Source organism: Seriola dumerili, unplaced genomic scaffold, assembly GCF_002260705.1.
Source record: "Seriola dumerili isolate Sdu_G_001 unplaced genomic scaffold, Sdu_1.0 BDQW01000226.1, whole genome shotgun sequence".
Classification (NCBI taxonomy): Eukaryota; Metazoa; Chordata; class Actinopteri; order Carangiformes; family Carangidae; genus Seriola; species Seriola dumerili.
The window spans coordinates 1,639,423-1,663,474 of NW_019174481.1; the positions used below are offsets into that span (position 1 = coordinate 1,639,423).

The 24,052-nt window shown below is 42.3% G+C and overlaps 3 protein-coding genes across 3 annotated transcripts in view; 1 reads left to right on the plus strand and 2 right to left on the minus strand.

Moving 5' to 3' along the window:
* LOC111228856 (low-density lipoprotein receptor-related protein 8-like) overlaps positions 1–8,682 on the minus strand; it is a 78,245-nt gene extending 69,563 nt beyond the window's left edge. The window contains exons 1-2 of the mRNA XM_022754949.1: positions 8,611–8,682; positions 7,776–7,892 (exon numbers count right to left, since the gene is read on the minus strand). Of these exons, the coding sequence (XP_022610670.1) occupies positions 7,776–7,892; positions 8,611–8,677 (184 nt within the window). The 5' untranslated portion in view covers positions 8,678–8,682. The remainder of the gene's footprint in view (positions 1–7,775; positions 7,893–8,610) is intronic.
* Positions 8,683–19,396: 10,714 nt separating this feature from the next.
* On the plus strand, positions 19,397–20,174 carry LOC111229139 (transmembrane protein 125-like). The gene has a single exon (XM_022755332.1). The coding sequence runs from the start codon at positions 19,397–19,399 to the stop codon at positions 20,105–20,107; it is 711 nt and encodes a 236-aa protein (XP_022611053.1). The 3' UTR covers positions 20,108–20,174.
* A 283-nt stretch (positions 20,175–20,457) lies between these two features.
* LOC111229045 (leucine-rich repeat-containing protein 19-like) lies at positions 20,458–23,266 on the minus strand. Its single transcript, XM_022755202.1, has 3 exons — positions 23,119–23,266; positions 21,929–22,115; positions 20,458–21,741 (listed from the first exon to the last, which is right to left on the minus strand). Exons 2-3 carry the CDS (start codon positions 22,092–22,094, stop codon positions 21,353–21,355), a joined length of 555 nt encoding a protein of 184 aa, XP_022610923.1. The 5' UTR covers positions 22,095–22,115; positions 23,119–23,266; the 3' UTR covers positions 20,458–21,352.
* Between the last annotated feature and the right edge of the window lie 786 nt (positions 23,267–24,052).

Here is a 24,052-nt window from a genome sequence, read left to right on the forward strand (position 1 = left end):
CAATCAGGTTTCATGAACTCTTCAAAGGTATGCTGGTAAATCTGAATTTATTAATTTGTACTCATGGTTTCTCTAAAATGAAGTGAATAGAAATATAACCAAAATGGTTTTATGATTGGTTTTATTGTTTATAACCATTTTTGATTAACATTTCATAGAACCATGGCCACTGAAGATCAAATACTGTTGGACTGTTGGCTGGACAAAACCAGAAATCTGAAGTCCTCACTTTGGCCTCACAGAACATGTGGTGGGCATTTTATTTTACATTTTACAGATTCAATGATTAATTAGTTAATCAATGAAATAATCAGCAGATTAACTGACAATGAAAACAACCAATAGTTGAAGCACCAAAGAGGAAGTTTATATAGAAGTATGATCAATGATAATATAGATTTATTGAATCTCCCAACCCTAATAGCTGCTGCATGTAGTTGCTTTATATCTCTGTGGCTCTTTGAAAGGAAGGCAGAGTTCAGAGTTCATTTCTAACCAGGCACAATGGGTCAGATGGCTGCGTGGATGGAGGAGACGTGTAGGCAGGTGGAATGATTTCATGGCAGTGACGGCCTGCATGCAAAGCTTTTACATTGTGATGGTGGCGATGTAATGAGTCACTGTGTATCTGGCCAAGAGGAGGCGAATGTTGCTGCTTGTGTGAGTGGAGATGACGCTCATAATTCATCCAGCTCATCTGAATCATCAATGAAAAAAGGAAGAGACTGAGGGCTTTGGCTGCTGTGTCGGAGCCATTTGCTCATCATTTCAATTCACTACTGCGTGTGCTGCTGACGCTTTCTTGACTTCAGGAGTTGGATAACGTCCTCTGAAGGTCTGTGACGAGTGTGTGTACTCATCCACAAACAGATAAATGAAAATAAAGTGAGAGTCACAGCCACACTCGTCCAGTCCCAGCATCCTCGGAGCTGTCAGCAAAAATCCACAAGCCCGCCTGTTGAGTCACACAAAGTGGCATTTTTCCCACAAAAAATGACTCACAAGTTGCAAAAGGCCACAGTTCTTGCAATGTCTGCCAACACACTCCCTTGTGGGTCCGTTTTTTTTCTGACAGTGATTGTGGATGAAAGGCGCTGTCTGCCTGGATGCCTGCGGCCCGAAGGTCTGGGTTCACAGAGCAGGCAGCCACTCACAAACATCCAGCATGTGTCTTATTGATTTTCAAGCTAACCTGGGTTCATTTCCCTGCGACTACTGAATCACTGTTACAAAAACTACAGCCATGTGTAGCAGCGTCACTTTATCTGTAAACTGAAGGGTGGGATTTCAAAAACTAGCTCAGCGCTCGACTCATTAAAAAACCAACAAGCTTTCACCAAACGCAAACACAGAACGTCCTAATTCTTAAAACTTTATAGCAATTGTTAGTTGTTGTGAATATGTGAGTGAAATAATCACTTGATTTCTGCACACTGAGATTCAGTGTTTTAAGCACCCTGTTGTGCTTTTAAAAAACATGATTCAAATAAAAAGGCAAAACGAAGTCTTAATCAACTTAAAAAACAATTCAGTTTAAGGCCAGAATCCAGTGTAGGAACCACAGATGATTATTCTGTTTAAAAACAGGGCTATACAGACGGTTTATACTGTTGTTTTAACACCACAGCAGTATTTCAAAGATTCAACTGAACTGAAACAGCATTTTTCATGAGGCAAGACAGTGTCTCAAGAGAAATATCTGCTTTTTACCATTTGAAATGAGATTTCTGGGAAGGGTGATGTTTAAAATGAGGCAAACAAATGCTTTCTTTTAGGTGTTGAGCACTAAAAAAGTTGGGTGGCATGAGGGATACATACATGTTGGATGAGGGCAGGAGGTTGAGGCTGAGTGATGTTTTATACCCACACATTCTCTCTCTCTCTCTCTCTCTCTCTCTCTGCATCCCTGCACAGTGGCATGCGCTAATCTGAGATAAAGACTTCTTAATGATCACTTTGGGCGAGATAGCTTTGAGACATGCAATCACAGGGCAGTAGGTCAGAAGGGCGAGCGACCACGCAAGCTGTATCTGAGCAATGGTTTTCAAGTCTTTTCCTACACTTGATGCTAGAAAATGTAAAGAGCAGAGCATCCTGGGAAAAAATGTCCAGTCAGTCGCATCAGTCAAAGCCAAAGTACTGTTCCAATTCAAAGTCCGCATCTAGCCAAGCACAGATCAAACATCTGAAAGTGTTCTCGCTCCGCCTGCTTGATCGAGGAGGCATCGGGACGTGACTTGTGTGGGTTTGGGACAGCTGAGTATCCCAGAATGCATTTCACACCAAATAGCGACAATGGCAGAGATTCTGCTCAATGTTGTAAAAATTTTCCCCCTAGGACTGTTATTATATGATTTCATTAAGTTTTGATATTTTTTCCAGGCGAGAAAGTGACCATTTAGATTCTGAACATGTCGAAATGAAAACGCCTTTGCTGTTTTCAGAGATGCGAGGACCGTCCTGCCGGGGAAGACCAGCCGTCAGTGTGCACAAAACAAACAGGCCCGGTGATTATAATCAGTACAAACACATTCACATTCACATTCAAAGTCAGTGTTTCACTAACACTGTACAGCGGACACAGGACATGTCAGAGAGGCTGGGAGCTGAGCCATCTGACATTTGCCTGGATTTTTTTCTCTGATAATTTAAGATCTAGACGTCCGATGACTAAAATCCTTCATCTGGTTAAAATATATAATTGCAAAGTACCAAGGTGTAAAAAGTGGATCTTAAAAATGTGGCTTAAAACTGCTCAATTTTGAGCTTCTGGCTCAAAGCTTCAGGCAACCACAACGCCAGCTCATGCACATAGAGGAAATGAGCTCATTGACAGGCGACCAACTGAAACAGACCTTAGGTTTGAAAAGTGCTGGAAACATTTGGGATAATATAAGCACAACACTCAAAAAAAAAGAAAAAAAAAAAAAATATATATTATATATATATATTATGAAATTAGATAAGTCTGGTCATTTTCAGACATTTTAATGTGGAAAAGTATTTCAACTTTAAATACAGTGTGAAAAATTCAAACTTCAGTTCAACTTTAATGACTCCTTGATCTTCTCACAATAAAACCAGACAGCTTCAGGCTTACATGAAAAAAGATAAAAGTTACAGTTGATGTGAGAGACTCACTCAATTCATAAAGAAGGTTTTCAAATTCAACTGAGTTTGTTTTATCCGGGCTATCAAATAACTGACACTAATTAAGTCTCTATCATGATTGTGTGAGTGAACAGACAAACTGTACACGACGAGGAAAAGAATACGCCTTTATCTATGTTTTCTGTCGGGTCTGTGGTCAGTCGTCAACAGCTGTAGTGATTTTCAAGAGAATTTGAGAGGAACACAAACAACCTCCCCGCCTCACCCCGCAGGTCAAAATGATGTCTCAACCCACTTTCTATCAGTTCGACTTCACTCGTCTTTATCCTGCTCTCTGTGTTGTTCCAGATCATATCCTCACTCCTCCACTGTCAAACACATCAACAACAGACAGGGAGATGCAAAGACTGTTGGGAAATAAATGCACGCTCCAAGACACTGATAAGTCAGTAGTACTACAGGATGATGGGCGTCTCTCTCTTTTCACCAAACCTCTTTGACAAACAGCACATTACTGTATTATTCTCCTGCATTTGCAAGCAGATCTCAAACAGGTGGCTGAACAACCTGACACAGTGATGAAAAACAGAGGAGAGGAGAGGAGGTTGTAGTGAGGTTGACTGGTTCCAGGCAGGTATGTTTAAACAGACTTGCAGGTCACACAAGTCGTGGTTGTAAGTGAGCTTTACGATGCCTGGAGGAGATCTTTAACAGCAAAACACTTTTTGGTTGAAAAATAAAATTCAGAGGATAAGCAACAGATAAGAAACACAAAAGCAAATCCCATTATGAAAGGCTCACTTGCTTTCAGTCACCACTGAATGGCTTTTTCTTTTCCTCAATTTTCCATCATTACATAGAAAGAAATACCTGAAGCATTTTAACGCACAAAGCGGGCGGATTTTAAAGTGAAGTCCGATAAGCTGTTGTAACTATTGTCAAATGATAGAAATGCATTGGTGCTTTTCAGTGGTGCATGTCATTTATCAGCCCCTGCAGAAACGCAGCAGTGAGGTTGGAAGCCAAAAGTGATTTTAGATTACCTGATCAATCTCCAGAAAATGCGAGGAAAGTACACAACATCTAAATAACAGGCCAGAAATAAAAGACAGGTGTAAGCCGAGCAAAAACCAGCTGAGCTTCAAACACTGGACACTAGAGCATTAAAAATGCAATAATCGAGGGGGCAAAGATAGTTTTCACATTGTCTGAAACTTTGATCATGGTGTGTTGGCAGAACTTTGTGGGTACAACACTGCGGCAGAGGAGGCTGCATCCACTGAGAGGCTTTGGAATAGAGAAATAAACAATGACTACAGGAGGTGTGGAGGAGCGCCAGCAGTTTCACAAGTGAGTTTTCCTCTGAAGCAGTTGTAGGGATTTATTAGGTAAAAAAAAAAAAAAAAAAAAAAAAAAAACCAAGAGGGGGGGGGGGGGGCATGCAGTTTATTGCTGACTCTGCATCTCAGAGCAAAACAAAAGAACACTCTGAGCTTCTACGTGGTGATGTGAAAAGCTTCCTCGCAGGTATAGATGTTAAATTCATGAACACGGATGAGATGGATCGTTATCACACCCAAGGATGAGAAGAAAGTCAGGCGGACAGGCTGGACTTTGAAGGTAACGCAGATGTGATGGAGACCGGGTGATACGGGCGCTATAATCAGGATGAGGATTAAACGGCAGCTCCATGTCAGAGTTGGCACGAATTTGTCTGAGAATTCAAGGCTATAGGATTCTTTTGTTGCCTCCACTGCTGTCAACTCCAGACGAGGCGGGAGACAGGGTGGCTTTGCATCTCATCCTCGGCAGAAACGTTACGCAACCGGTAAACAAAATATACAGTTTCTATTACGGTTCGTGTGGATTCAACTTTACGACTCTCTGTCAGAAAAGTAGGAGAGTTGGAGCTCATTCATATGCGCTCATTTGTGTTTATGTTCTGCATATATGCATTAATGCTTGCATTCGTCTGGTGCATACTTGTGTCCATGCATACTTATGAGTGCAATTATGCATGTGTGGGTGCGTGCAGCGGGTGACTGGTCAGTGGGGAACAGGGTTTGGGATGATGGGGGATGGAGAGATGGGATTGCATTCTGGGGGTGGGACGGTGGGGGATGGGGTTAACGGGGGAACAGGGTGGAGGAGGATCATGGTGCATAAAGGGTATGATGGTGGTGTGAGCATCAACAGTGTTTTAAGGCCGCTACACATGTTCTGTGAGGTTGAGCTACAAGCAGCAGTCGGGTTAAAAATAAGGCGACACAGGGATGACAAATAAGGAGCTGCAGCACAGGTTCTTTCCTGTCAGCATATTTCATAACCATGGTCTGTTGCACACATTCAGTCACTGGATTCTCCAGCTTGGCATTGTGTACAATAATATATTGTGACTACAAGAAGAATAAAAAGTGAGACCATCCGTTCAACCACTCAGAAACTTAATTTAAAAACGCAGCCACTTCACAGTCAACAAGAAAACTGTGCACAGGATTTTCTGTGTGTACAAGCTAAATCCTCACTGTACTCTTCCCCCCCTGCGCAGCATATGTTGTACAGGTTTACACTCCGCTGCGCTACACCAACTGTCTCTTTATCCCGCTCACATGTAGAAATAGAAAAAGGGTTTACAGAAGCAACCCCTGAGAATGGCTTTAATAGTAGCACATTAATTAAATATTGCCAGAGCTGCGCAGCGTGCCAGAGAACCTCTTCTCCAAATCAAACAGGGTAAAAGTTGAACGGCTAATATCCTTATAGCCAATCAGTGGTCCAATACTAGAAGGACGCCAGCGCAGAGACGGATCCCACTCTGCACAGACAAGCCAGCCTCATCTGCCTGCCCACGCACATACAGCCAGCCACACAAGGAAGAGGAGGTGGATGCGGAGTGAAGGCCGCTCTCCTAATACAAAAGGCAAGTAATCCTGGACTGTCATAAGCATCACATGGTGGGTTGACAGTAGTCTCAGCTTTAAAGGCTTTCAGGAGAAATGTTTTCACTCAAACCCTTAATGTGTCAGAAGCTTTACATGATGGAAAACACAGAGGGGTAATAACATCATCCCATTTCATTCAGAGGGGAAATACAGAGGAAGTAAAGCTTGGCAGAGTCTTTCTCTCCAAACATCAGTAGTTTGCGTGTGTGTGTGTCTCTGTGTGTGTGTGTATGTGTGTGTGTGTGTGTGTGAGAGGCAGCGATACATGAATGTTTTAGGAGCAAAGATGCTCCAAATGACCTGCTTTCTTTTTTGGCATGCCGGAGGACACGTCCTGCTGGTCTCAGAGACGGGGCAACAATGGCAACACCTCCAGACTAACGCACACAGGAATCATAAGGTGGTTGTGTGCAGCAGGTTTGTGTGAGTGGGAGTTTTGGAGCAGACAGAAACAGAAACAAAGATGGAGAGTGCTATAAGAAGAAAGAAAGAGACAGAGTGTGAGTGTGAGTGTGTGCGTGTGAGTGTGTGTGTGTATATGCATGTGTGGGGAGGTGCAGGAATTCCTCCCGAGCCACAATTAACCCGAACGCATAGGAACATAGCTGCACGGAAAAACACGCGGAGCTTGGCTTCAGCTTTGGCACAGCTTCACTGGTTTGAGCGCGAGCATTCCTGCGAAATATAGGCCACGGGCTCGCAGTCAGAGAGGAAACTGGAATTCTATTATTTCCGCGCAGGAACAACACATCCGAGATACCTGTCAGAGCTCTGTGCAGGCGGACTGATGCGCCTCGCCGTCTGTCTCTCAGCTTGACGGCTTTTTATTTGACAATGATTGGAAAATGGTTCCACCCAATCAACCCTCATTTTAGGAAAACATGTTTGTTGAGCTTTCTATATATAGAAAAAAAAACAAAAAAAGAAAAAAAAAAAAGGGATGAAATCACCAGTACACACTCATGGCCTGCAGGCACACACACACACACACACACACACACACACACACACACACATAAACACACCTAATCCCCCACTCAAAACATGATTTTATTTGTGTCTCTTTGGAAACTCTGTATGCTTTTATGTGTCCCTGAAAATATGCCACTGTCATGCACGGTGAACAAACGGGAAGAAAATAGATGAAAAAGCTAATAAAACAGCAAATCCACCATAAATATAATATAAAAATTATAAGGGGACAGAGAGCGAGTGGTGGAGACACGGGTGCATTTTCTGGTTCATAACTGTTAACATTTTGAGGAAACGCGGCTCATTAGGACGGAGAGGTTTGGATAAACAGTCGTGAACAGAGCATTAAGTCAAGCTCTAATGGACAGCTGATGGAGCAGTTCCAGGTACTGTCTCCAGATGAGATTAATGACATAATTAATTAGATTTTTTTTAACTCGTGGAACGTTTTTCATTGGTAAAAAAAAAAAAAAAAAAACGAAAAAAAGAAAATTGTCACATTACTGTCTAAGATCATAAGAATAGTTTCATTTCCACACCATAAATTGTTGTGGGAGGGGAATTATGGAGGAGACAATGAGGGGTGGTTATGTAGTAATTATGAAGTCTTTATGATTCGGGTGTGTTGCTCTGACAGGTTATTCCTCTTTACTGTGACATCTGCACCATCACACATCTTTTTTTTCTTTTTTCCTTCCCCTCATGTCTCTATCTCTCTAGCTCTAAGTCTCCACTGGTTGCAACACTTACGACAGTTTTCTTCATCACTGTTGTCTGAGCAGTCGTCATCGTCGTCGCACCTCCAGATGGTCGGTATACACCTTTTGTTGTTGCACTGAAACTGTCCATCCTCGCACTCATCCGTTGCTGGAAGAAGAAGATGGGGAAAACACACACACACACACACACACACACACACACAGGGGTGGGGGGGCGTCCAGATGGGTTAGTGGAGTAGTAACCGCAAGTAGTTCAACTGTCATTTGCAAATGAATGCCTAATTGATATTCAGCTTTCATTCAGGTCAATTGGCTGAGGCGCTGGGAGCGTCACGGCTCGTGTTTTTCCTTTCAGTTATTTTTCTACTTTTTTCTTTTTTAAAGACGATTAAAAACAGTTAAAGTGAGAAAAGAGGGAAACAGCAGCAGTAGATGAGGAGGAGGAGGAGGAGGCCCCGTGTCTGCCGGACACAATTCTCCGCAACACGAAGACAAAGATTCAGTGTGGGCCACTACATCTACTACCTCTGATGCAGTATGGATGCTCACAGCCGGGAAACACATGACAGACTTGCAGAGGCTTTTCCCACCATGAACACACACTCATTCGCCCGGGGAGCGAGCTATCACAGGTTTAACATGGAGGAAAAGATGATTCTGAATCTTATGTCTTATATCTTATCTTGTTTTTCCCTCTCTTGGTATCACACGCGCGCTCAGTACCAGGAGCGCTTCCAGTCTCTCACCTCTAGTACAGCCCATCTACACACACACACACTCACACAGTTACACACTTACACACACCGTTTAGGCAATATTTCATTTAATTCATGTCACACACACAAGGGGAAAAAAGCAGCACTGACCTTCCGATAAATGAAGCCTCACGACAAACAAATGAAAAAGTAACAACGTCCTTAAATCCGTCCACATTTCTGGCGGAGGTGATGGAGCTCATTCACATCCACTGAACAAAGCCCGAGAGCCGCTCTCGTTGTAGCTGCGACGCCGCTGCCGCTGCTGCTGCCTCTCGGCTGTGAGACGCCCCCTCCCTCCGCCTCACTGGCTGCCCGGAGCGTGACGACATCGCGCAGGGCGGGGAGAAGAGTAGAGTAGAATAGAGTAGAATAGAGTAGAGTAGAATAGAATAGAATAGAATAGAATAGAATAGAATAGAACAGAACAGAATACAATAGAATAGAATAGAACAGAATAGAATAGAATAATTGTAGTAGGCCTTTTTTTCCTATTCTGTTCACATAAATTCCACGGGGTAGCGGTTCTGGAGCTTTCGATCAGTAGATACTACATGGACCCGATTTGTCTTCTCAACTCCTACTACTGTTTCAGACTCAATAGAATAGAATAGAATAGAAATGACTAGACTCATCTCACTGCGCTGCAGAACAGAGAAGTTCGGGGGAATCCCACTGCCATCAGGCTACACAACACCTCAGCCAAAGGAAGTAACTAATAATCTAATAATTAATAATTATTTATTATTGACTGTTTTTTATCATTACTATTATTATTATTATAATTATTATAGTACTATTATCATTATTATTATCAATAATGAGCTAATGGACACATGAATTTCCCCTATGGGATAAATAAAGTATCTATCCAGCTATCTAGACTGGACTAGAACAGAACAGAACAGAATAGAATAGAATAGAATAGAATAGAATAGAATAGAATAGAATAACAAAGCCTAGTATTTTTTCAGACTGTTTTGTTTTTGAGTTGAATTTTTATTCTTGACATTGGAAACTGTAGTTGACAAAATCTTTACACAAGGTCCATTTAGTAGCTGTTCTGGAGCTTTCAATCAATACTTTAACAGCTACCACGGTGGGATAGTTTTCTCAACCACTGTTTCACTATAGTAATCACACAGGCCACAAAGTAACACACAGGAGGCCAAGCTCTGTGTTATTATGACCAGCAGGGTCATAGCATATGTCAGAACATACACTGGGCTCATTTGATCCACATATTAAGTTAAATAATTCAATAAGACATGATTCAATGGCTAATTCTTAAGTCAAGTATTCGTTATTTCAATGAAACATTTCTATGTTTAAAATGGCCACAAAATTGTGATATTCTTTGTCTCATTGCGCTACTTAAATTGTGTGAAATCTTTATATATTGATAAAATGTCAGCCTTAAAATTGTTACATATTTTATTTTGGTTTCTGCAAAACCAAAAGAATAACCAAAGAGGTCCAAAGGAAAGGGTTGGAGTGTGTTTTCAGTTACTCTGACAGGACCTGTAGTCGGGTTGCAGAGGAACTACATTATGTTACCACAGTGTTTGAACTTATGACAGTAACAGTAGCTTAATTTGTAGCATCCTAAAACATGCAACAAAACTGCCAGGAGGGTGAGGGAGCTCCCTCCATAGACCTGTTCAAAACTGTGTGTTTACTCCCACACAGTATTAAGATTTCTACTTCAGGCAACATAGAGGAAAGCGCCTGTGTGGGTTGACACGGGGACTTGAAGGTGTTATAAAAGAACTGAAAACATCCCCCCCACCCCCCTCCACCAAAGAGTTCCTTTCACTGGCATGACCTGTGACCTCGGTGAAAGCCTTAAACTACTTGCTGTCATCTCACCAAATGTGTAGAGCCGGTTGGTTGATCTTTGCCTCTCTGACTGTCTCTGTTGGTTTGTTGTTACAGCAACACTCAGTCATATTTGAGCTTTAATAGCAATATTCCTCTTAAAACACTCATAGCAACACATGTAGTAGTATTAGTATTCCTCAACCACAGATATGGACAAAATGCCCCACAAATAACATGTTTGGTGTCATACAAGCCTGTGTTCTCATTGTTGTGTCCATAAAGTGGTTGTAATGACATTAAAATACTTAATCTTATTTTTCTTTCGCCTGTCTATGCCACTGAATATAGGTCAGGTTTTACTGAGACAAGACTATAATATTCCCTTCATATTTTTCTTGTGCTTGTCTTTGTTTTTTCTGTCCGTGGAGCCACAGTGTTCCCGTGGCTGGACTTCAAATAATTTAATATGGAGTGTCTTCCTCCAACACGAGCTGGAAAACATGTTCCAGTAGGCTACAGGAAGTTATCATTATTTAATAAAAAAAAAAGTAAGTTATATCTACTTAGCATTACAAAGGTAACACTCTCAAAGCCCTTCAGTACCTTTTGAACAGCAAACCAACAAGTTGTGTGAGCTGTCCTCTGGTGCTGCTGCCTGGCTGGAGACATACCAGAGGAAAAATAACAGGTAGCTCCACTGCTGCGTCGAGTGAAGTATGTGAGAAACCCAACATCAAACAAATGCATTTTGATGCAGCATTTATCCAGACAGGCCAGTTTCTGTTTTGTTTTGATGGTTTTTTTCCTGTGTAATACTAATACTAATCAAGTGAGAGGGACAGGGGTTCTGGGTTTGTCACACCCACTGAGCCAGTGAAATCAATTTCAGAGCATGACAGGCAGGTAATACAGTGGAGGGGACCAGCAGCAGATGGGTTCAGTAGGACAAGCAATTTTAGGTCCCTGTGGTCTTTTTCTACTCAGGTTAGGGAGAGTAATTTAGAAATGCTTTGTGAAGTAGCAAGCTTGAGGCCTGTTCAGGGATGTGGCACTGGACTTTCTTAAATCCTTCAGAATATAAACAATAGAAAGACATATAGTGTGGCTGCTGGAGAGAGGAGGAAGATACGGGACAGCGTGGCCTCAGCGAGGCAGAAACCAGCACCCTGAACCCCACCTGTTTCAGCATCTGCACAAGTCTCTTGCACAGTGCTGTATCCTGTTCAACTACCCCATTATTAATCTAGCCCCTAAGCAATAATGTGATATGATTCTCATCTATATGCAAATTATGTGAATGCTAAGGTAAACCGCAGGCTATACAGTTTCTCAGAGGCAGCAGCAACAGGAAAAGGCCCCCTGTACCTCTTTCATTAACCAAACTGCAGCGTTATTGCTATTACTAAACACAATGAGGTAATACTCGTCTGCAGATAAAAGTGCATCAGTAGTATTTACAAGGTCTAGTGGCTCCAAGCCAGAGCGAACGAGGCCGTCTTTCAAATCTAGGCCACGACCATTGCTGACAGCATTATCAGTCATTTTAATGGAGATAAGCTGAAGGATAACTTAATCCCCCTCCCAACCTCAACATATAGTAAACACACAAAGAGACACTGGCTCACACATGCACACATTTGCACAAACAAATGTATTCACAGCCATTAAAGTCATGGCACTGAGAAAATCATGGTACTGTAGCTGGGGTCTGTTGTCATGGTTGCACAGCGACTGACCAGCAAGAATAAGGCGGCAGGAACAGACTGAAAGGAAGAAACACAGTGGTTGGTGAACAGGTGTTCAAGAACTACAGTCTGAAAATGAGTATGTTAACAACATCAGCCAGTGCGATATTAGCTCGTTCCAGACCGGCCCGTAACAAATTCTGATTCTGAGCGGTGACCAGGGTGTTTAGTCGCACAGGAAAACATCCCAGCACAAACAGAGCCCTAATTTTCTGAAAAACTCCATGTCCCTTCTTCACGATAAAACCCTGAGTACTGAAAGCCAGAAGACAAATGACTTGTGAATCACAAAGTAATGAGTTTTTAGCTTTAATTTCTATCTTCGCAGGGTGCATGATCCTCATCATATAAATTATGTAACGAGCTGCTCATAAAAAATAACGTACATACTGTGGGTTTTGTACTTCATAAGGCAATTATAATATGTAAAGTACAGTATTTGTTATCATTCGTGCCCATCTGGCCTGCTCAAGTAAAAACTATGCACTGAATATTGATGTAGCACAAGGAATGTTTTTAGCTATCTGATTCTCACCCATCAGAGATAACACCGACTAAATCGAGTTTACAGTCAATTTGCTGTGAGGAATGAGTCATGACTAAATGAAAATGCTTTTAGCACACTGAGGATTAAGCAGGAGGCAGGGTACATCTGAGAGAGAGAGAGAGAGAGAGAGGGAGAGAGAGAGAGAGGAGAGAGAGAGAGAGAGAGAGAGAGATTGTCAGGCAACTGAAATACAGAAATAGTAGAGAGCAGATTTTGCATGCTTAACACAGGCCATGGTTGCTCAGGCCTCAGGCCCTGTCCACCGGCCTTTAACCCTCCAGTCTCCGTGAGCAGTGTATCCCTCTAAAAACCAGGGAGCTGCCTTTTTCCCCTGCTGTGACTCAAATAGCATCGACAAGAATGAAAAAAGAAGACCAAGTAAATGTATTGGTATAATTTGAAAATCTTAAACCTTTAAAAGACACTGCGAAAAAGTAAAATGTGAAATAACAGGACACAAGAGTCTATAATCATGCTAGCAGCTTTGACGACTTACACACAGCAGTACTTTGAGCTAAATGCTTACATCAGAATGCTAACTACCTATGTTTGCCATCGAAGTTTAATGTCTTAGCATGCTAACGTCGGCTAATTAGCAGCAAACATGAAGTGCAGTTGATGCTGATTGGAAGATTTGTTGGTATTTAGTCAACACACCAAAGTTAAATCTTTGGGCATCACCACAGTCGGCTGGATTCATCCTCCGGGGACCATGAGTGTCTATACAAAATTTCATGGCAATGCATCCAAGAGTTGTTCAGATATTTTAGTATCGACGGAAGTGGTGAATGACAACCGCAATCTCTAAAGCCACCTCACTGGTATAACTAAAAATCTTCACAGTTTTCACATCCACTATTACTCAATACTCAATATTTCCCATGTAGCAACTGTTGAAGAACTGATTTGTACGGCTGTCATGCATTGCAACAACTGCCCAATAATTTCCCCGCACTCGGATACACTGCAGATGTGTACTGTAAAACACTTTTTTATTATCCTGCAGAGGACCACTTATGCCACATAAAAATCCCTCACTACTCAAGCTTTTTGACAGCCTGTCTACAGAATTATCAGTGCTGTTACTGAGATAAAGTCACTTCAAGACACATCTCTAGATTTCTGTCTCTGCCAGAGTGACGGGTGGTTTACTCTACATCTGTGCAGGAGATCATAATTTTGGAGGCAGCACTAGAAAAGTCAGGATTGCTGGTAACGTTTGTCTGTGTTTGCACAGTGTGTCAAAACCTGGCAGCAGATCCCTCATTTTCTGCCACATTTCCTCAACATTGTCGATTCAGGAGCAGCTTCCATCATCCTCCCATACAGTCACAGCAATCATGGAAATCTGCAGTTCCTCTTGCATGTGAACAGCATTTCAGTAAATAGTGTGACTTCTACCCTGGCCACATTTTGTTTAACTAACCTTTAGGGCACATTTGCTGAGCATGCACACTGTGTTTTTTCTTTTCTGCTTCTCTGCTCCACATTCACACAGCTGCAGGAGCTGGAATCGACAGGCGTCACGGTTCGGTTACAGTGTCGCTATCCACTGACGGCCTCTGAGCGCTGAAGCAATTACGTTTAAGTACCTTGCTCAAGAACACCTCAACAGCTGCTGTTGAGGGATGAGAAAAGCCACATTTGCTCACTGTTTCCTTCCACCTTTCACCAGCTGGTTGAGGGAAACTGGAACAGCGATGCTCTGGTCACAAGCCCTGTTTGTCTAACCCAGTGGTCTGCAGCCGTGAGATTAGCTCATCCTCTTCGGTTGATGTTGCACCTGTCAGTGAAATCAGCTGCTGGAGTGTCGGGCCAGAATGACAAACTGTTCACACAAATCTCTCTATTGCACATGCTTGGACATCAGTCTGTAAGACTGTGACTCACATTCTGCTGCAGGTTTGTGGAGGCCCTTTACTCTAATCCAACCATCACGGACCATCAGTTTTTAAGGCTCAAAGCAGAATTTTATCCTGCCACCACACAGCACAGCTTCTTATTTTAAAACTAAATCTGTGATAACTTTTATAAATGATTTCTGTATAGTTGTCTTTGATGACACTGAAAGATGTATCTAAGCTAATTTCATACCATACAAATATACAACACATATCATGCAGATACAACAGCACCAACATTATATGAGATAATGATTAAATGATGAGAAAAATAATCTTTGAGAGACCTTTGTGACCACTGGGCTGGCAACCATGAGAACATGAAGGGTACTGAAAGTGGCGAGGTCTCATCTACAACATTTGACAGCTACAGTTGCTTATAGTAAATTATAGTTACTGATATAACAGCAAAGATTTTGAATGCAGGACGTGTACTTGGAAGTGAATACATCACTGCATCTACAACCACTCACTGTACTTATTTATGTGTGGGCATCCTGCAGGTAGCTGTCCAAATCTGGAGGCTGCTGCCCTCTACAGGTCAATGATTGACATGAACAGCACACACACATTTAGCACAAGAATGAAGCTGCATTGAACTATATGGTTATAACTGAACTGTACTGTTGAGGTTTACTTACAGAAAATGGACCAGATGCATTCATGAACCTACAAATGCATGTCATATATATTGTATATATCATACTCTGTTTTCATTTGTTTTGTTTTTCAGAAAACAGTGCCGTCTTTTCTGTTGATGTGGTTCTATATTCAGTAGATTTGAAATGACCCAGAGACTATGAGGTTAAAGCCCCGGCTTTCATCTTTCAGGAGGTTTGAGGATGTGCTGTAGGAATTATAATAGTCCTTACTTTTGGACAGTGGACAGTGATACTGAATGGAAATAACTGTCCAAACACATGTGGATTACCCTCTATACATCCCACCGGAATTGAAGCCATCCTAAGTAATTAATAAAAAGCAGAATGATTTACATTATGCCCATGAATCTAAATTATGTAAATTATTCACACATCTGTTGATCCATGTGTCCGTCAATTTTCTACATCCTGTTCCGTTTTTTTCAGAGCCTGTTGTGTCCTGGAGTCTCTCCCAGAGTGCAACAGTGACAGGCTTCTGTCGCAGGGCCAACAGACATATATGTTGACCAGCTGTTCAGAAAGATGCCGAATACATGACAACCTGTCATTAACAACCTAATCATTTCCACAAATATTGTTGTGTTTTGCTTGATTGCTGAGCTAATTGCTTTAATTAATTTTGTACAAGGACTGTGTTCAAGAGAAATACAGAGCGTATATTGTATTTGTTCCTTCTTCCTCTTGTCTCAGGTTTCATTTTCTCACGATAACAACTTTTCTTTCTTTTTTTGATGCATTTAAGACTTGTTGATATTTATTTTAATTCAGTTGACTGAATTATTGTACACTTTATAACACTGTCCACTAGGGGGAGAGAGTGCATTTCGTGTCCCTGTCTCATCACTCCTTTTGTGAGGCGGCTGAACGGTCCATCACAGGTTTGCAAGGAGGCTCAGCATCAACTCAACACTGGTGTTTCTACTGGTACAGAGACGTGGATTGTTAAATTTAATCTAAAATATGAAAACTAAAGTAGATAAGATAAGATAGTCCTTTATTAGTCCCACACTGGGGGAATTTGCAGTGTCACAGCAGCAAAATGGACAGTACAAGAAAAACTGCAAAATGCCAGTAACAAATACTTGGAAAGATAAGTAATAGATAAATTATGTACAATTCGATATTTTGAAAAATGTATAACATGGCAGCAGTAGATGGCACTGGGACCAGCACTGCACATCACTGTGAACATGCTATGAGTTGCTTCATTGTTATTTTGTAAGACTTGTCACCAGAGTGTTGGGGCTCAACAAAAGTTGCAGACGGAGGCAAAATGTAAAGCACTTTGGATAAAAGCACAATAACTGCAGCCATTTACTATGAACCAACATGCCAAATGTTTGCTGCTATCAATTAAAAATTTATTCACAAGCTGGTAAAAAACGCTCTAAATCTGGGGCTACTGAACGACAGTTGTGCCAATTAGAAAAACTAAACCCAAGTTCACTACCTTGTCAAATTCTTGGGGGGAAATGCAACTAGGATATACATTTCCTGTAGAAAATGCATGACAGTGGAAATACGCTGCAAAAACAATTGTGGAAGTGGCTGAAATCTCAAGTGAATCCGACAGTTCACACACACACACACACACACACACTGCGTCGCTGAAAAGACAACTGAAAGCTGAAATGTACTACTTGCAGAGTTGGAAACTGAAGTGTGTTACCTAAAGAAGCCAAGAGCTGAAATGCATTGCTGATACAGTTGGAAGGTAAACTGAGACACTGAAAGACTGCTGAAAAAAGTTTTTTGGGGGGGGTTTGTGAAAAGATAGATGAAGTGCATGAGCAGACACACACATAGACACAAACTCAGTCAGTTAAATACAACACACTGCATGGACAGCTCTCTCACCTCCATCCTGTTGTCATCCTCACTGTTGTCATGGATGAGACCAATCCCTGTGCAATACTGTCATCTGCAAATACAAAGCTTTGGTTGTTATGATGTTTGGAGACACAGTCAGAAGTGAACAAACTAGAGTAGAGGAATCAGAGTTAGCAAAGCAGTTGGAGTTTATCGCTATCACTCCTTTTCCCTTCAGTGGTTTAGTTGCGCGACCGAAGCTGCACACTGCGTAGTTTTATTTACACGTACATTTACACAGTCGCTACGTTGCTTACCTTTCGATGAGGCGCGTGGTATTTTCACCTCGCTGTCTCCCTTCAATTTGTTTGTTTGACAAAACAGAGGTGTGCCGCTTCCCTGTGCTAATTAGTAGGCCTGTGTCTTCGCGCGCTTCGTGGTCACGTGAATTGTGTTTCCTGTTTGTAAATATTGATTTTTTTTTCTTTTTTCTTTTTTTTTGCTGGAAATGACTAGTTTTGCTGAAAGGGAAATGTGTATGAAAGCATCTGGTTAAAATATGTTTGGGTTTCAGAAATGGTGATTGTTTTATCTGCCAAGAAAATATGTTAACCCAACTACATTAAAGTAAGTTAAAAACCCAAATCCTACATATTTTTTAATGTAAATATTAAGTCTTGTGGGAGGGGCCACGGGGTTAAAAGGAGCTGCCTGGACCCTCATGGAGTCTCTTAATTTGGTTACAGTGAAGGAAACAACTACTGAAGTCCCAGCTGGCATATGAGAATTTCTGAATTGTTTGTAATGGTTTTCATTGTTTGCACCTTGGGAGAATTAATCACACCAACATACTATCTTTGACTACGCCTGTGTTTTTCCCATTGAGGAGGAGTACGGGACAGAACCCCTCGACCATCAGTAGGAACAGAGTAGAACTGACCTGAGCCGATCTGTAAGACTCAAGGTAGACCTCTGTCAGGGCCTTCATCCACCTCCCTCTCTGTCACTTGCAATGTACTGTCAAAACTGCACTGGTTGCTCAGACAGTCTCAAAGTACCCATGAAAACAGTTCTGCTAAACATAACAGACAGTTGAAGTCACGCTAAAGGGATAATGAAACTACAGCCACATTACAAGCGAGATATAGTCTGTTTAAGTTTTAGTGGTGCTGGTTTTCATTTTGTTGCTTTAGGACAGAGCCAGGCCACTGTTTCCCCAGACAAACCAGCTGCTGGCTTTAGCTTCATATTTAATGGGTAGATATGGGAATGGTATAGATCCTCTCAACTAAATCTTGGCAAGAAAGCAAGTGTAAGTGAATTTCCCCAAAGCTCAAACTAACAGCAGGATGTTTTGGAGGAATATTTCCAGCATTGGCAAAGTGTGTTACTGGAAGACACAGAGCAGCAGGCCGGGGTCAGTCAGCGTCTCACTGAGGACATGCAGCGTTCACTGTGGCCAATCTAAGAGGCTCCGCTCAGTGTGTGAATGACGCTATCCTTGGGATCACAGAAACACCATTATCAGCACACGCTGACATCACTCAGCCCTCCACAACAGCCACACAACACCCCTTCACGTTCCCGCACACGCACACACCACCGCCCGCCTTCTGCAGCACAGTCATTGTGTTCATCGGTCAGCCCATTGTCTGTGCGAGGGGCACGGCGGACAATGTCGCCAATCTCTGTCCAAACCATGATCCAACTCCGCTATTGTGACCCGTCTTTTTCCCCACTTAAGCAAACAAGATGGTGTTCCCGTGGGATGAGAGGGGGTTGGGGGTTAAGGGGTTGTTCTGCCTGGCACTGGGGGTGGGGGTGGGGGGTTGAGGAGGGCACAGATTATTGATCAGTGACACCAATGCAGTCACTGTGGTGATGAAGGCCTTGCTGAAGAGACATGTGGATGAGCTACGTAAACGAAAAACCATGACAGGATGTCACTTCTCTGCCGGGAGTCCTTGCTTGTGCACTGTTGGGTCATCGCTGCTTCTCTGCCTTCAGCTTGAAGTCATGATGCTTCTACATCTACTCTGAGAAGAGTTTCATCCCTGGAACAAACTGATGAGTTCAACATTTGTTTGAAGATGGATTATTTTTTACTCGAGGCGGAAATCATCTCTTCTACAGAATTACACAACGACACCAAACAACTGCGGGATCTTCTAACCACTGTAATGACTGTTTGACTGAGGTTGTCTGACGGGATGCAGATGGACGGACAACAACACTCATTTACCAAAAAGTGAGTAATTGTTTTCACTGAAGTTGAGATGAAGCACAGGACGTTTCTGCTTGTGTCAGTCAGCTTAGTTATTGTAAATGTAAAAGTATCTGTGTTTATTCTGATCATCAACCCAAATTCTGCATCTCACAAGGTCAGTCTGGTTTTGGGTGAGCTGACCTGCCATGCCTGAGATGCAGACTTTCTACCACGCCACGCGTCGGCCCCCCAGCCTCTACCTGGAGCCCACCTTGATGCAGAGACGTGTCCTGGAGGAGCAGGTGGAGCTGTGGTGGTTCAGAGAGCCGCGCCGCTCCTTGCTGTGTTACTGTGCCTCGGTGGCCCTCATACTGGGACTGGGCCTCGGCGGCGTGGGCCTCCTCTCCACCACCACGAGCCTGTCCGGGGAGTGGCGACTCGGGGTGGGCACCACCCTCTGCCTCTTAGCCCTCGCTGTTCTACTCAAGCAGCTCCTCAGCTCTGCCATCCAGGACATGAACTGTGTGCGAAGCTGGCGCCGCATCGACCAGCTGAAGAGCGGCGGGAGGGCTGACCCGGCGCTGATTCTCGCTGTGGGGTTGGCAGTGACCCTCTGCGGGACAGTGCTGCTCTGTATGGCCACAATCGGCAGCAGAGGTTATGACAGCAGGGAGATGTTGGTGTCTGGGCTGGTGCTGATGGCCGCTGGCGCCGGCATGGCTCTGGCTGTGGTGGGCTACAGTGTGCTGGTCTACCTGAAGAGGCGGAGGGAGCAGAGGAGGAGGAGGATGATGATGATGAGGATGAGCAGAGCGAGGAGGATAGGGAGTCGAGCTGTCCGGGTGTTCAGTGTCTCAGGGGGACAGATGAGCCAAGCCAGGAGAGAGACGTCCTCCAGCAGGAGCAGCCTGATCTGAATGAACTTAAACATGTTAAAGGAAAACAAAGTAGAAAAGTACTGTCAGTGCCTTATTTGAGACGTCATAGCTCTTTTGTTCCAGTCTTTGTGTTTCCATTACCATAAAACGGACGACTACTGAACGCCATCAAAAGAAAACCTTCAAAAAATTTGTACCAGAGCAACAATCTCTGAGTCGTTGTGGTTGGAAATAAACTCAGTAAGTGTTCATATCAAATCAAAACATTACTGCGGTGGATGTTTTTTGTGAGTTCTGTACCACGGACTCAAAGAACCAGGCTGCCGACTTGTATTTGAAAACAGATGATGATGGAATTTCAATCAAGCTGAATTTATTCACAAATTACATATAGAATATTTTTTTCTATCTGACATGAATACACTGACGTTCCTGCCTCTCTCTCTCTCATATACACACACACACACACACACACACACACACACACACACACACACACACACACACAACCACATGACTTGAAGAGAGTATGATCAGCAACTTCAGCCTTGGTGTGTAAATGTGTCAACTTACAGATGGATATTCACACAATATATTCATTTTAAATATTACAGATTTAGTTTTAATGACAGGAAACATCTCGACTTACCAGAACTATAATCTCTACTTTTGTCCTTCACAGCTACCGTACTGTACTCAAATGAACTCAGTGACAAGCAGTAACATTTTTCAAAATAAAATCCATTCACCTGTTTATACAATGTTCATACATTTCATTATTATTTTATCATATCATACTATTTCTGTCCAATCGTTATTGCTCAGTTTTCACATTATAGAACATTGACTGTGCAATTTCAGTGGTTCCCAAATCGGGACGCATCCAAGTCGTCACAAGATAATCTTAGAGGCGATGAAAAGAGTCACTGGAATCAGGAAAACAGAAAAAGCTAAATTGTGATTTGCTTCCTTTTTAATTTTTCATTAACTTTGACCACTTTTCTTGTGATATCTATATATACAGTATAATGTTCTGGCCTCTACAGTTATTTGAATGAAACAATACGAGATGTTTTGAAGGGAACTCCCTCTCTGGTGGAACCAGCCACAGTTCATAGACATATACAAGCTGTGATTACGGGTTGCAAGTGAACACTGATTCAATTTCAATTGTCACAAGCCAAAAAAAGTTGGTGCCATCGTTTAAACTTAGAATCAAGATTTCTGTGTCATTTCTTCTCAGTTGTAAACCAGCTGTTTTTGATCAAGTCTCCCGTCACCTAATCATCCTATAGTGAACTCAAGATCATCGTCGCTGTCCTCTATCCCCTCCTCCTCCTCTCTTTCTCTCTCTGCCCTGTGTTTCTCACTGGTCTGGATATAGTTGTCCTCAATGAAGCCGTCATCATCGTCGTCCAGCCCGCTGATTGTCCCTCCAACCACTCCCAGTCTACCCGACACGCTGTTGGGGAAAGACACATCCTCTTGACCGTAGTGGCTGACCCCGTCGGCCTCCTGGAGCAGGGAGTGTCTGTAGCTGGCCAGGAAGCGATGGAAGAGGCGAAACTTGACAGTCATTGCGATGAGGAGTGAGATGGTGAGGACTGTGCCCAGGGCTGCGGCGAGATAGGACCACTCCAGCGACTTCTTGTCCTCGCCTGGATCGACTGCCCCTGGGAAAAGAGCAAGAAAAAAATTTACTGCGTCTGCATGTGACTGTACAGTCAGAGGTCAACACCAGTGCGTTCGAAATGTTTCCTGTAAATGAAGTGGGACAGAGCTCAAAGTTCCTCAGATACACCTGGTTGTAAATAGTTAGGTGATGGTAAAATACCCAGCAGAGTACCTTTCGTTACTTACTATCAAGTCCAACAGTACTATTAGTGGGGGTGGGCTCTTCCTCAGTTAGGAGATGTCTCTGGGGGGCTTTGTGGTCCCCATTAGATATAAGACCAGGATGTGCTTCGGTGATAAAAGCTCCACAAAGAAAAAACACCACAAAGAAGCTGCAGCTCCACCGACCCATCTCTCTGTCTCGTAGCAAAACCTAGAAGAAACAAAATCATCAACTGGTTACACTTACTGAGGATTATGAAAAGTACAGAATTTCCTCTTTGTGTTACTTTCCCTCAGGGGAACACAAAGTTAGACGGCAGTAGATCACACCCCCTTGATATGAGCAACTCGAAGCTTCAACTGAACTTCAGTATGTATTTTTACATGAAACAAGGACTGTGATTTTGTCTCCTATCTCTTATTGGAATCTATAATATATTGGAGGGTGAATAGTTAAAGTACATTTAAGTACATTACTTACAATGTACAATATTCAGATAACTGAAAGATATTTTTTCAAGCCTGAAGTTACAGGTTATTTTGCATATTAAGATTTTATAATCAAGCAATGTGAACAGTTTGTAAAATATGATGCAGTGTTGAATCATTTTAGACCTTAACTGAGTTCTTAAAGTCTCAGTATATATTTAGTATTTAGTATAGCTTTTAAATAGTGACAAACTCTCACAGTGCTGTAAGAATATCCCAATCAGTTTTCAATGCTTAAGTTATTATATATATATATATATATTTACATTTACTTTTGCTTTTAAGTGCATATCGCTGATGTTACCTATAAACACCTTCCTTATGGCAGTGGAAAGGACATTTTAACAAACAATTTGACATGAACAAACACAATATGAGTAGACTGAAGCTGTCACATGATGTTAGGGAGTTGACTTGCCAGGTCTTGAACAATGTTCATGATTATAGTCCTGAACTGCTTACTAATTAACTTCAAACATAACACACACACACACACTTGTTAATCTAGACAACAGATTCGTATATATTCCCACTGTACATTTTGGCTATACATCTTTAATTCCAGACACAAGTACACGAGTAATATAAGAAAAATAGTTAATCAGGTGATGGAGGCCGGACAGTAGCTGTGTCTACTCAGTCTGTGTCACATACATTCCCCAGCCAGAGACTCAATTGTCAACTTACACAACAACGAGGAAAACAAAACATCTAAAATGACTTACCTGTACAAAATAGGATGACTGGGATCACTGACAGAGCAGGTGTATTTCTTCTAGTCCTGTCTTTCAACTGGTGTTTTTGTCTTCCTCTTCAGCTCGTTCTGAAATAATAAAGAGATTTGCTGGGCAAAGGTTGCAGCACATGCCATAATGTCACCCTTCCTGCGCCATGCCCTTAAGACAGAGATGTTAATGAGTAACTTTATTAGGTTTGTCACTTGTCTTACATCTAGAATTCCTTTTTTTCCCTTACTTTTTCAACCAGGAAAGCAAAATGAATCTGCTTCTTCATTCAGAGTTAGAAATAATTCCACAATTTACTCCTTCAGAGGAAGGTCAATGAGAAGTTATTACAGATTCCTTGACTGGAAGGGAAGAGTGCTCATGATGAAATGGATTGTCATGAGCTGTTGCATCTGTGCTCTGAGACCAGATAGTGGCACTGTAATCACATTAGATATGTGAAGAGGTGTCTGCATGCTGCATGTGCATTAGGACATCTGTGTCAGTTCACAGTTTGTTTTTGGATTTTACAGGAAATCAGTAAGAACTCTGGCTTCACATAGTTTCAGTGGATTCTCTCTTCTCTCATTAAAAAAGATTTTTCTTCTTGAACCACTTCCCGCTAAATCACTAGGTCTCTAATTGGAGGTTCTGAGAGGAGGGCAGGTTGAAAATTACTGAAATGATTCCAGGTGGTCGCTGTCTCATGTATTATTGATGCTCATTCAACTGTGATCTCTGTGATCCCTGTGGGAGGAAGAAATGTGTCTACAGAGGAGCTTCTAGCGTGTTTCGAATTTTGACGCTTGACTCAGGAGATGGATTGTCATCTCTCAGCACCTCATTATATGCACTGCACTTCACAGAGAATAGGGCAGCCACCAATGCGCACATGAGAAGTCGGATTACAATTTCCAAATTTAAGGCTAACAAC